The sequence below is a fragment of the Colletotrichum graminicola genome (genome assembly GCF_000149035.1).
Source record: "Colletotrichum graminicola M1.001 genomic scaffold supercont1.107, whole genome shotgun sequence".
Classification (NCBI taxonomy): Eukaryota; Fungi; Ascomycota; class Sordariomycetes; order Glomerellales; family Glomerellaceae; genus Colletotrichum; species Colletotrichum graminicola.
In genome coordinates, this window is record NW_007361111.1 from 28,695 (window position 1) to 43,288 (window position 14,594).

Sequence of the window (14,594 nt, forward strand, 5' to 3'; positions counted from 1 at the left end):
GCCCAGGGCCTTGTTGGCAGGTGGACCCAGTAGACGAATGCGGCGCCGCCCACTGGAGCAGGCCCGTGGCCTAGACGGTCAAGGATGTCCGCTTGGCGGAAGATTTGTGATGACAGCACCTACATCTTCTGAGGTATCTTAATATATACTAGTATATAAGAATACAATACATAGAGAATATGAAATATCAAGATGGTGGTTGACTCGGCAGGAATATCAGGGCCGCTCCGACCTCACTGCTAAGCAGTCCTGAGCACAGGTGACGCAAGCGTGGGGGGGCAAGAGCGGCAACGCTGACTAACCTGGGTTTGGTGCACGACAAGGTACCTAGGTTCTACATTGTATGTAGGCAGGTATATAGGTACATACCCATGTGACATTAGTTGCTGAGTTCGCCGAGAGACGAGACCCTGAGATTCATATGAGTGAGTCCCTTGGCTGTCTACCTAAACTACACCGTACCTACTAATAGTAGGTAAGTCGGTAGCCTTGATGCTAATGCCCCGTCACTGGACTACACAACATTGTACAAGCGATCGCACGATTTGCAGTGGTCATGTATCTGTCCCCTGTTCCATGTTGGCTACTGCGCAGAGACTCGAGACGTGCGCCTAGCGCTTCTCCCGCTCTTGTCTCACTAAACGTTGTCGGGTGAGATGGAATGCACACAGCTTCGGTGCGCCTAGCGGTAACATGGGGTTTCCCCCACCATTGATGAAATGCCATGATAAGACCTTCCATGAGTTTCTCTCGATGCCTACGGATGCCTATTCGAGGATCGGTGTGGCGGTTGTCACCGCACGGCGCGCCGATTAGCCTCGGCTGACTTGGATTGCGGAGGCTCCCGCATCAACACACAGCGTCGCCCCCCCCCCCCCCCCCCCCCCCCCACCACCGGCTTGGATGGCAACTGGATCGCTGGGACTGGCTGCAGTACCGCGACTGGGGGAGCTCCTACTACTGTTGCTTCTGACATGGTCGTTATTCATCTATCCATCCATCTATCCCACCTCAACCTCAACCCCAACCTTCCCCCCTTCTGCTCTTCTTCGTCATACACCCGCTTGCTTGCGTTTGCCTAAGCTACATCTGTTCCGTCTTCCATCGTACTGTATCTATCGCGACGCCATCCACAACGATACAACATCCGCCCATCGCCAACCTCCACCACCTACATCCATTGTCATCGTCACCATTCGAGGTGCACGTAAACCAGCGACAACCAGCCCACATCACGCGACACCACCAACTCGACTTCCACATGGCGCGATCCTAAACAAATACCCTCCCCGTCATCCCCTTGGCCTGTGTCACCATCCTCCTGCCGGGCGTCTCCCAGCGCATCCCCGTCACTGCCGCCTGTCCCGACATCCCCGCCCTCCTCGCCAACGTATACACCCCCGCCGCCTCTGCCGCCCCGAACGAGCGCATTGACGCCGTCCCTATCGCTTGCGTCCCTGTCTCCTCCCCTTTTGTCGGCCCTAATGGCCAGCTTCTTATACAGGATGCCGACCATATAGACAAGTCCCTTATTAAGGACGTTAACCCTGGTACCGCCCGTAAGGCTGATCTCTTTAATTACGGCGTTACTGCCTACATTACTAGCATTAAGGGGAGGGGTACCGCTAAGTTTGCACTACGTATAGAGGGTGTTATAAGGATCTATGTTAAAAAGGTCACATAGGAGAGGCTACACTTTAAGGCCAAGGTTAAGTACTTTTATAATTAAGGTAAGTAAGCGGTAATACTATCTCTCTTCTGCCTATACTAACTCTCCCTATTAGTTACTACAGACGTATAGATATAAGAACTATTCTCCTCCTTAAATTATAATTATAAGAACTAGTTACTATCCTCTATATATCTACACGTCTCCCTAGAAGCCTAGATAGCCCTAGCGGCCTATCTCCTGTATTAATCTAAAGGCTTAAGATATTTATTAATAAGAAGGAGCTTAATAACGCTAGTTAACTTACTAACTTTATAGCTAATATTATTAAAGCCTTATATAAGGAGAAGCTTAAGGTCCTAACTGCCCTTAATATTAAGGTTTACCTTATAAAGGTTATTAAGCTGCTAGACTATAAGGTTAGCAGTATTAAGAATAACTTTGAAATTACTATATTTACTAGCGTTCCTATATAGTTTCTTAATAAGATAAATAATAAGACGTCTTGCTACGTTAGATCTAACAGCACTCCTCCTAAGTCTATATTGCCTAACTTTAACAGCGTTATAGCCCCTAACTAGGATAATAAACAGGAGCCTAATAAGCTAGAAGAGCTTAAGAAGAAGTTAAATAAGGTAAGGCTTCTGCCTAATACAGCTAAGATAGCTAATAGGGAACTCTAAAGGCTCAAGAAGACAATACTAGGTAACTAAATATTATAGTTAGTTTCTAGACAGTAGGGTTTCTACTAATAGTAAGTAGAGATTAATACTTAGTAATAGTAATATAGGTCTTTACTAGTCTGTTAATTACTTAGTAATTAGTTAGGTAGTTAATAGTTATTATAATAGCTTATATAGCTCTTATTAATTAAATTACTAAGGTTAGATACTAAAAGCTTAAACTATTTACTATATTCTACTTATAAACTAATTAATAAATAAAAAGAATTAATTAAGTACTTAAATAGTATCTATAATATTATATTAACTATAACTAAGATAATTAAGTATTACTACTGCCTAAAGCCTAATTTACTTATAATAGTGCTATTAAAAAAAGCACTTAAAACTTACTATTCTACCTAAACTATAGATTTTAGCTAACTACCTATAGAGAACTATAAGAAGGCCTATAAGTATTAAAGGCTATAGCTAACTTTAATAAAATAAAAGAACTCTAAAGTAAAGTAGCCCTAGACTTAGAATTTATTAGGATTTAAATAAAGAAATACACTAATATATTAAGAATTAAGTAACTAATCTTTAAAGAGAGGGATAATATATACCTTTTATAATAAAATATTAAAATGAAGTAACTAAGTAATAGACTTAACTATAAAAAACTAAGACCTTTTAAAATCCTTAAAAAGGTTTTAAATATTAACTATAAACTTAACTTACTAGAAAAATTAAAATTTACTTAGTCTTTTATATTACACTACTAAAGCTACTACTATAAGAATTAACTACTAATAACTATATTATTATTAAATTAAATAAGCTAAAATATAAAGTTAAACGTATTCTTAATAAACGCTATGAAAATAAAAAGAATACCTAGTTAAATAGAAAAATTATAAATATAAAAATAACTTATAGGAACTAGTTAAAAACCTTTAATATTCTTAGTAACTTTTATAAGAATACTAAAATTAAAACTTACTAAGTTTAGATCCCCTTATATAATATTCTAATTAACTATACTAAAGACACTACTAGACTACGCCTTATAAATAACTATAGATTTTACTAAAATACCTATAGACTCCTTAGGAAAAATATTTAAGATACTTTAACTTTTCTTAAACAGTATTCTTTTTACTTACTAAAGATAATCTAACTTTACTAAGACCTTATCTATTTTAGCTTATACTGTTTATAGCGCCTTAGTACGCTTTTAAAGAAGCTCTTTAGCTGCTTTCTCCTTATAATCTAACTAATTAGACTTAGTTAGAGAATAATCTACTACTATATATTAGAACTAAGAAAATTAATAATAAAAAAACACTTATACTTATAAATAGTATTTATAGTTATATTAAATAAATAACTATAATAAGTCTACTTATAATATTTTAACTTTCTTATAAGTATTTTATAATAATAACTTACTGAATAATAAAAGAAATAAGGTATAACTTTAAAACTAAACTTTTTTATTTCTAACGTAAGCTTTAGGTAACGCTATATAGAAGAAGCCTTTTAATAATCCTTTTTACTAGACATAGTGTTAGTATAAAATCTAGGATTAAGATTAATAACTTCTTAAATTAAGAGATATAACCTACTTACATAGGTCTTAAGGATAAGACCTTTAGAGAGGAGACCTAATATTATAACCTAATAAGTTATAAGCTATATTACCTTACCTAATAGGTAGATAATAGGTAGTAGTAGTATTTATATAAATAAAAAGATAAGGAATAAATAAATAACTCTCTAGAGTAAAAAAACTATAGTATAGGTTATATAAAGATAAAGAAGTAATTATATAATAAAGTAATTACTAGTAATTATAAAAGTAAGCGCTTACTAGTATTTACTAAGCGCTTACCTTATATAAGATCTATAATTACTTATAACTATTAGATAAGAAGGCTGTTTAGGAAATAACTAGGACTTATATATAAGATAGACTTAGACGCACTTAAGAACAGACTTCTATAGCTCTTTAGTAATTAACTTATAATATATTCTTTAAATATCTTTTAGTATTTAACCTTAGTAATTTAACTAATAAGAGCTATATAAGCTTTTATAATAACTATTAACTACCTAACTAAACACTAGGTAATTAATAGACTAGTAAAGACCTATATTACTATTACTAAGTATTAACCTCTGCTTACTATTAGTAGAAACCTTACTATCTAGAAACTAACTATAATAAAGGTATAAGGAGAAACACCTCTATTAGATTATTTATAAAGTATGTATATTCTCTAAGGGCTATTTCTATTACCTTATTAAATTCTAGCTAGATACCTTTTAGAAGCTATATAGATAGGGATATAGGTATATTTAGCTTCTTCTTAGCTAGATAGTAAGCCTTCTAAGCTAGGTTAATAGTATATATTTAATTAGTGTCTATTTCTTTAGTTATCTTTAAGTTATTTATTATAGGAGAAGTTTAAGTAGTGTCTAGGTTTTAGTAGTTATTTATTAGCTTTAGGCACTAAAGAATTATCTTTAGGGTTACTAAGGGGGTTTTTATATTACTAATTAGGTTGTTTTCTTTATTAAGTTTTATAACGTTTTTCTTAAAAGTTACTATCTTTTTATTTAGGGTTTTAATAATAGTTTTAGATTAAGTAGGCTTAGCTAGTAGGAGATCTTTATTTTAGTATAATTACTAGAGGTGTTTCTATAAAGTAGTTTATAGTAGTTTATCTAATTACTTTCTTATAATAGTAAAAGCTTAGGAGCTATAACTTTAATTAAAGCTAGCTATAATTATATAAATATACCTAGTTATTATCAATATTAGCACGTTATTAGAGAATTTTACTTTTATAAAGTTTACTTTAGCCTCTTAAGGCAGGCTAATCTATTTATTAAAGATTTCCTTAGTAATATACTTAGAGATTAGATCTTTACTAAAGTTAGAAATATAAGTAAGTAGTGCTACTTAATTTAAATAACCTCCTCACTAGCTGTTATCTAGAATAGTAAGTAGTACTATAAATATTAATAAACTACTATTCTAAGGCCTATATTTTTAAGATCTTTATACTAAGAGGACTAGCTTAGTGCTTTTATTTATTATATACTAATTATAGTCTTTAATATAGTTACTTATAGTAAGGTAATAGTACTAATAATATAATTAATAAGTAAGTATTTTAGATAAGTAAGTGTCCTATATAATAGTACCCCTAATATATTTTATAAAAGATATTGATAATAAAATAATTAGATTAATTAGAACTACTTAGAATCCTTCTCTCTAGATATTTCTTTAAAAAACTAATACGTTTACATATTATAACTAGTGTTTCTATAGACACTATATTACCTTTAGCCTGTCTAAGTCCTTAGTTAATAACTACGACTCTAATATATCTCCTCCTTAATCTAAGCTATAGCCTCTTTTTATAACTAAAGGTCCTCTACTTTAGCTATAGTAAGACTTTTTTCTTATTATAAATAGGTTTTTTTAGCTCTCTAGTGCTAGCTAAGTAGGTTATTTTCCTTTTAAAAGATCTAGACCTTAGACCTTAATAAGGTAATCTAGTATATAAACCTATATATACCTTTTAATAAATACTTTATAGCTTTAAGAATTAAGATTAAGAGCTACTTTAATAGTAAAAAATTCTTTTTTTAATAAGATTAGACTAATAAATTACTTCTATTAGGTTACTTAGTGTTTAAGAAGTCTATAAAAGGGGTGTTATTAGGAGGGATCCTAGAGGTGTCTAAGTATATAGCTTTATATTAAGCTTAAAAAGTACACTTTTTATACTTAAAGAGATAAGTCTAGTGCCTTTAAAACCTCTCTAGATATTTTTTTTTATAATTACTTTTATAAAAGCTGTATAGAATATAAAAAAGAAATTCTTTTTTATAATATAAGTATTACTTTTATATATTTTCTTCTTAATTTCTTAACTATATACTATTTTTAAAGGCCTAAAATATTTAATATCTAAAGGCTAAAGTAAGTAAATAAAGTAGTATATAAAAAGTAATAATATTATTTTTTTTATTAAGTAGTTTAAAATCTATAAAGTAAAGACTTTTATACTTATTAATTATAAGAAGGTAATATTAACTTTTTATATATAGTTTTATATACTATTTAAAGTGTTATAAGTAATTTAATCCTTTTTTATTTATTATTTATCTATTTTTAAATATTATAATAACCTAATTATATAAAAGACTAAATTCTATATACTAAGTAAAGAGGTAGTATTAGTTTATAATAATAATATATAGTAAAATGCTATAGCCTAATAAACTAATAGCTTAAATAACTATAACTTATTTATAATTACTAGGCTGTATTATTTTTATATTTAAAAGCCTTTTAGTACTTATAATAACTATTTTAGTATATAAGTAGATAATATAATTAGCCTTATAGATAATAAATTCTCTACCTATAAGAAGAAAAAGCTTAAAAAGGCGACTTTTACTATAAAGCCTAAGTAACTATTAACTATTAATAATTCTATTACCTTTAATAGCAGTATACTTTCTCTTAGCTATAATATTAAAAAGAAATTCTACTAAAAGGATTAAGGCATAAAGCTTTAGTCTATTAATATAAATTTACCTACTACTAAGTAACATCTTATTTAGTAAAAGGTCTATAAGGTATATATTATATTAATTTACTAACCTAAGGCTTACTTTAACTATTTAGTTACTATATAACACTAAGAACCTATAGAGAAGGAGATTAAGGCTCTAAATTACTAAATTAAATAGTAAATAAGCCACCTTAACTACAGCCTGCTTTTTTTACTAATTAACCTTATAACTATAAAGCTTTTTATTCTTATTAATAGCTTATTTATAAATAACTATAACTTTACCTTATAACTTAGCTTTATTATTATACTTACTAATAAAGGTAATATTATATAACCTACTACTAATAATAAGAAATTTATACTTACTAGTAATATTATTTACTTTAGCTTAATAAAGTATAAAAAAGTTATATATAGCGTACTAGTCTTTAAGGTCTATAGTATAGTTACTAGCGCTAATGTTACCTATATAATTAGTACTACACTTATAAAAATTACTAACTACCTTACGTTACTATAAATCCTAATAATCCTCTATACTAATTTATACTCCCTCTATAAGTGCCTTATAAAGCTTAGCACTACTAAGGAGAAGTAACTTATAATTAATATTATAGCGCTTTACTAGTTATATAAGTAACGTAAGATCTATAAGATCTAATAGATATAAGAGGAGGATAAACTAGTAAATAGATTTATAAAGTTATTACTAAATAAAGCACTAAAGTAGTTATTTAATAATAGATAATTAAAGATATAGATAAATAAATAGGTTCTATATATATAATAGGTTATATATTTAAAAACTATTAAATACTTTTTAGCCTTTTGTTTTAATTACGTTTTTAGGCTTTTTATAAATAGCTAGAAAACAGGGATATTTATAGCACTTTAGAAGGTTACTAGTGTTATAATATTAACTATTACCTAGATATTAGCGGTAGGATTAACACTAAAATTAGCTAGAATAACTATAGCTAATTTACTATAGATCTACTAGATCTATAGGGTTATTACGTAGCTAATTTGCTACGTAATCCTATAATAGTTTTCCTTTTTTACGTATAATCTAGAACTATTATTTACCCCTATTATTTGTTATTACCTATTAATACGTATAGTTAACTGTATTACTAACCTAGTAAAACTAATATATTACTTTATAAGTAAATTCTTTCTAAGTAAAATAACGTTCTACTTAAGGTCTAAGTAAGAAGTATTATAGTTAGTAGTACCTCTTATATAATAAGTAGTATAGTAAGTATAACCTTAATTAGGTAGGTCCTTATTAATACTTAGATTACTTGTTAAATTATCTAAGATCTCTAAGTCCCCTAATTTATAGAGATTTCTAGTTTAGTTTTTTATATTTTATAAGTGTCTTATTCTTATCTTACTATTTTACTTATTATCTTTAAACTAAGGTAGCCCTTAATAAAATACTACTTATATCTAGATTCTATTAGCTATATAAATTATAAATCTTTTACCTACTTATTTTATATTTATATTACTTTTATAATATTAATACTACTAAGTTAGTGTATAGTTTATACTTTATACCTTATTTTAGAAATCTTTATTCTAAAAAGAAAGACTATTAACAGTATATAGTAGCGTAATTAAGGACTCTAGTTATAATAGTAATATATAAACTAATATACTAACACCTTATAACGTAAAGTAACTTAGGTACCTAGTCTAATTATATTAAGTTTCTAAGACCTAATTAGGCTTTTAATACTAATTAAATTCTAATAACTTAATTAGGTAAAGTAGATAGCTCCTTATTACTTAAGTTATTATATATTAGCTAGCTTAACTAGAGAGTAAGGCACTAGTTTAAAGACTTTTTAAGAAAAAAAGAAGAATTAAAGGAGGAAGCATAATTGTTCTCTGTCTAATGCGGCTAATTAGAAGGTTCTTATACTTCCTAACGCTAATTAGACTCTTCCCTTTTTCTATAACCACTAAACAAATGAAATCCCCATCCCCGCTCCAATAGGCTGGTTACCTATACTATTCGTCACCCATCTAGAAAGGTTTAAAAGGGCTGGGATGACCACGCATCTACACTGGCCCTCCTAGAGCAGCAAAACAAGGCATTCCAGGCCCAGCTGGAGGACCAGCGGCAACGCAAGAGGAAAAAGGTCTCACTATCACTTAACCGCACCTTCGCCACTATAGAAGATATCCAGCGGGAGCAAAATACGAATGCCGGTGATATAGATGATCCGGATAAATCCAGTGCATCCAAAGTATCCAGCGAGGCCGAAAGTTGCATAATTATGGGTGCGCGGAAAGCCTGTGGAATAATAAGTGGTGATGGTGATGGTGATGGTCAAGAAAATTTCGCCAAGATCAGGCGTGGGGATTCTCAAGCATCGCTGTTGCTATCACATAGACGAAGACACAGACTCAAAGATGAGTCTCTAGAGTCTCCTGTATGTGGGAACGTTTGAAGAAATTCTCTATTCCACCGTACCGTCAAGGCGTAGCGTGGCCCAAATGCTACCATTTTGTAGCAACATGATGAACGTCAGTGAGATGACCACAGCCATAGTCTCTGACCTACAAAAGGTCCAGACGATTCGTTCGGCATTGTTTCGACTGTACAATATCCCCTAGCTCAGTTTTTGGCTGGATATATGGCTTGATCGCGGCACGAGCTTTAGTCCTCTGCTCGAAAGCATATGCCATGCTTATCAAATTCTCCTCGCTGAACGCTGCACCAGCAAAACCAATACCAAAAGGCAAGTTCGGTGCCAAAACATCGAGATTGCCGAGGTCATCCTTCACAATCGGCGTGTCGTCCGGATGCCTTCCGAAAGGAACAGTTATGACCGGCGTGCCTAGAAGCGCCGCGGGACCCAATACGTATTTCGTCGGAAGCACCAGAGCGTCGAGCGAATGGTTCTTCAAAGCTCCCTCGTACCCCAGAGGACCCGCAAGATACTGTCTCTCGGTGTAAAGCTCCCAAAAGAGGGGATCGGTGTTGCGAATCCCTCTTACAAGCTCTCTATCCCAGAGTTCAGTATTATGTTCCGGATAGCCTTCGCGTGGGTCGCCTTGCGTCCAATTTCGAAGCTCGGCGACCGTGGTGATGTTGTGAGGGTTGTAGGTAAGCTTCGCAAAGTATTCCTCGAGGTTTACGAGGAAGTCTGCACCCATGACCTGGCCAGATAGGCTGAGTAGACGTGTAACATGGTCACCCACGGGAAGCCGTATGTCGTCGATAATCTCAGCTCCGGCAGATCTCAGAGTGTCTACCGCAGAGTCGAAGATGGAGATGGAGTAGTTGGTATTCGGCCAAGGTGCGTCTTTAAACAGATGCCTCGGGATACCAATTCGTTTCCCCTGGAGACCTGAGTCAACACAAGCTGCGGCGTAGTTTGGCGTCTCCGTGAACGGTATAGCTGAAGTGTAGTTGTCTCGGGGATCCGGCCCTGTGATAGCTGCTAGTAAATGCGCGGCATCTTTCACCGTACGAGCCATTGGACCGACTACATCCTGGTGCTCGGTAATCGGTATGACGAGGTGCCGTGAGACGAGACCGAGAGTGGGTTTGATTCCCACGAGATTGGAGACATCGCAGGGCATAGTAATCGACCCCAGTGTCTCCGTGCCAAGTGAAGCCCACGCGAGACCGATTGAAGATGCGATTCCACTTCCTGAGGAGGACCCCGACGGGTCTTGGTTTGGATAGAACGCCCCGATCGGCTGGTCCCCTCGAGCAGACCATCCAGAGCTGGAGTTGGTACCCCGAAAAGTCGCCCATTGGTCCATGGTGGTCTTACCAAGAATAACGGCACCGGCTCTGCGGAGCCTGTCCGCCGCATTACTGTCTTGGCCAACTTTGGCTCCAACGAGCACGAAAGAGCCAGCAGTGTTATTCATCTTGTCGTTGGTCGCAATGTTGTCCTTCAGGAGCACTGGGATGCCGTGGAGATGGCCAAGAGGCTCACCTTGCGTTCGCGCTTGGTCTAGAGAAGCAGCGATGGAGACTGCGTCAGGGTTGATCTCAGCGATGGCGTGCAGGTCATTGTTTACCTCGTTAATACGAGCGACGTAGGCATTCACCAAGTCAACGCTAGTGAAGAGACCGCTATTAAGCCCTTGGCGTAGATCATCTAGAGTTGCGTCTAGAAGGGGCGGGAAATTGGCAGTTGAAGGCCGTCGGCAGAATGAAGCTGCATAGACCGAGCATAAAAGGCGTGAAACGGCCTTAGCAAACCAAGATGACACCATGTTTTTGGTGTAATTCAAGTACAATTGATGTGAGATTTGGTCTCACGAAGCACTAATGGACCACAAAGTCAGAGAATTCTTCGTGGCGCGGATGTAGCCGTGATGTCCATGGACGTGTTATTCTGGGCGAACACCAACCTTAATAGGTTCGGAGGATTGCAACCCCGGTCAGTAATCTCGTGTCATCCAGCCTGGGGATTCGTGCGGTTAATGAGGCATTTGTCTCACTTGCATATGAATATATTGTATGGTTGACTCATCTGGCTAGAGTGGCGAATCGTTGAATCTTGGTAAGCTATTCTGTACTTTGGATCAAAGTACATCCCTGAGCCGGCGAGCGGCACTCGGTATGTATGTTTTGAGGAAACTCGGTACTTAATGGAGCTGTTCTCGGACTGGCCCTAGATTCGCGGCAACGGTTCCAGCGCTCTGACTGGCAGCAACCTGTTGAAGCGCGTAATTAGCAGCAATATCCTTGTGTTGATTAATTGCTCTGTTGTGTGTCTCAGCCTATTGTGGCATGCTGCTATTGCCGATTGGCCCTTCTAAAGGGGCAAATATATAGAACATTGTTTCCTCTTTATTTAGGTAGGGAAATCCATCCCGGAAATAACTAGCACATTTGTGGCCATTTTCCCCACTTCGACAACAAGAGCCTTTTAAGAATAATGTACTGCTACTTTGACAGTGTTCCTGGCCCTAGAGATGTCCTCTGGAGAGATTGCTATATTTCTAAACTGACAGATGACTTGGACGGCCACTATCACTAATAGCCCTGGGCAACCAGGTGCCCAGGCAAAGAATTGTAATAACGGCCTGTATAAGGGGCGTTCGGGTCGCCCAGCTCATCGTACAGTTCGGTCCCGACAGCAATATGCCAGACCTTGACGTGCTCGCGACCGACCTCGTGTGGGTTCTCGTGCTCGGGGAAGCCACGCACAAGCTCCACGCAGGGGGAGAGCAGGGCGAGCTCGTCGACCATGACGAAGAACTCGTACCTGGCGCCCCGGGGCACGTATACCATCTGTGCCGGGTCGGCCTGGCTGGGCTTGAAGGGGAGCATGTTCTCCGACTCGACCCAGCTCTGAAAGCGGCGCTGAAGATTGGCGATGGAAATGTTGTCTAGCGAAGGGTCGTCGGCGAAGATGAAGTCCATGTTATTGAGGATCTCTGGGGCGAGGGAGTGGGTGATTTTGTTGCGGAGGTTGGAGAGGACGAGGGCCTTGAACTGGTCCCATTTCGGGGTCGAGGAGGGGTTGTAAGTTGTGCGGTAAATCACAGAGCCGCATTTCGAGTAGCCGCAGTCGCGGATGTTGGTTTCGGGGGTGGGTTCCTGGAACTCCTCGTCTTCTTCGGACATGTCGGAGCCCCGGTCGGAGGGTGGCGGGGAGGACATGGTGTCGTGGTGATGGTGGTGAGATGCGAGGGGTAATATTGCCGGTGATGGGAGTCGTCGGTGAATGGCGATGTTGCTGGTTCGGAAGCAGTGGTTGGAGATGCGAGGGATGCGGTTGATGAATCCGAGCGAGCGCATGCTGTGCTAGGCTTTAAAGGATGGATACATGAAGAGTATTTAACTACGGAGTATTAATTATCTATCTATCAAACTGGCGTGCTTGGCCGGCGGTTACCCGATGCCTAGGCTACCCGGGTACCTATGCACTTGGATGATATGGTACAGTGACATGTCATAAGTCTGGGCTCACCACACATGTGCCACACCGGATAAGTAAGCCCAGACTTCTATCATATGACTGTAGGTAGTTCTTGTGAGGTCACCACGCCGACTAGTCAGGGGTAAGCGCTTAGGTGTTAGCCGGGATGAGCCGGGGTGGCTGCAGGTACTTAGTAGGTATTCGTACACGTCCACGGGGATTATAAACTGTTGGTAAATCACAGTAGAGGGATATCCCAATTATCACGTAGTAGATCGTGATCAGGAATATGGTGTTGTTGCTTGTTCTTTTCTGCGTGTATCTAGATTTATAGCACTTATATAAGTATATCCCCTGTAGTGTGGGAAGGTAGATACTGCCAGGGGAGGCAGTATGTCACGTAAATATCATGTAACCTACCTCCCTAGAGTATTCCTACTATATACTAACACTAGTAACTTTCTATTATAGTAAAAGTTACTAGTGCCTAAGCTATCTAGATTAGCTTTAAAAAGCCTAAAAACGTAATAAAAAGTAAAACTTTAAAAGTATTATACTTCTTATAGTTACATACAATATGTTCTTATATCCTCTATTTTCTACTAGTAGTGTAGACTTATACTACCTTATTTAGGGGTATTTCTTCTTAGCTATAGCTATTAAAGGCGTATTCCTATATTAGGTAGATTTACTAGCTATATTATTACCTTTAGTTATATAAATTTATTCTTTAATATATACCTCTTATAATCTATTATGCCTATATAACCTAGCCTTTGATATATATTTTTACTTTATTACTTATTACTGATTCTTTAAGTGCTTAATTTAGTAAGGACTTTATAAATTTATTAGTTAGGTTATTAGTGCTAGTAATCTATTAAACTTTATATAACTTATATCTCTTATAAGACTATCTTAATAATATAATATTAATTATTAGATATTTCTTTTTAGTAGTTCCTAGCTTAACTAAGTATTTATAAAGAGAATATAAATCTATATATATAATAGTTAGGATTAATAAGATATTAAGCTTATATATAATTATTATAATAGTTATAAATAAGGCGTAAGCTATATTAACGCCTATAACTATCTTATATACTTTAGATATAAAAACGCTTTATATAACTTATTTAGACTTTATAAATAAGAAATAAAAGACGTTACTATAGAAAGAAAATTTAGCTTACTTATTATTAACTTTTTTATTAGTAAGGAGGATAATAAATCCTAACTATAAAGTTATATAATAATTATTAGTAGATAATTTATTTAAAAATATAAATAGCTTAGCTAATATTAGATCTAAAGGAATAAATTATAAACTATAGTTAAGTAAGTTTATTTACTATTATAGTTAATAGTTAAGGTCTTTAATTACCTTATTATCTAGCTTCTTATACTAGGCTGTAATAAAAAGGTTATAATATACTTTAGGTTAGTAAACCAAGGTAATATATACTCTTTATACTTACTACTAAATAAAATCCTAGTAAGCTATAGGTAATTTAGTGTTAATTAATTAGAGCTTTATTTTTTACCTTTTTTAGTAAAACGTAAGAGATATATATTACAAGCAGGTTAAAGTAACTAACTCTAGTATAAAGTAAAAGCTTTAGTAATAATACACCTATATTATTATCCCCTATTCTACACTATATAGTTATATTAGCTAGCACCTAACTAGTTAGATTATAACACTATATCTCCCCTCTAAAAGGTATGTCCCTATGCCTAGTGACTAACCAGGCAT

At 35.4% G+C, this 14,594-nt stretch overlaps 2 protein-coding genes across 2 annotated transcripts; both read right to left on the reverse strand.

The window, feature by feature from the left end:
* Window positions 1–9,503: 9,503 nt before the first annotated feature.
* On the reverse strand, window positions 9,504–11,180 carry GLRG_11699 (amidase; the record flags this gene model as incomplete). The annotated part of the gene is made up of 1 exon (XM_008102383.1): window positions 9,504–11,180. The coding sequence occupies one exon, from the start codon at window positions 11,178–11,180 to the stop codon at window positions 9,504–9,506; it is 1,677 nt and encodes a 558-aa protein (XP_008100574.1).
* Window positions 11,181–11,946: 766 nt separating this feature from the next.
* On the reverse strand, window positions 11,947–12,576 carry GLRG_11700 (uncharacterized protein; the record flags this gene model as incomplete). The annotated part of the gene is made up of 1 exon (XM_008102384.1): window positions 11,947–12,576. The coding sequence occupies one exon, from the start codon at window positions 12,574–12,576 to the stop codon at window positions 11,947–11,949; it is 630 nt and encodes a 209-aa protein (XP_008100575.1).
* Between the last annotated feature and the right edge of the window lie 2,018 nt (window positions 12,577–14,594).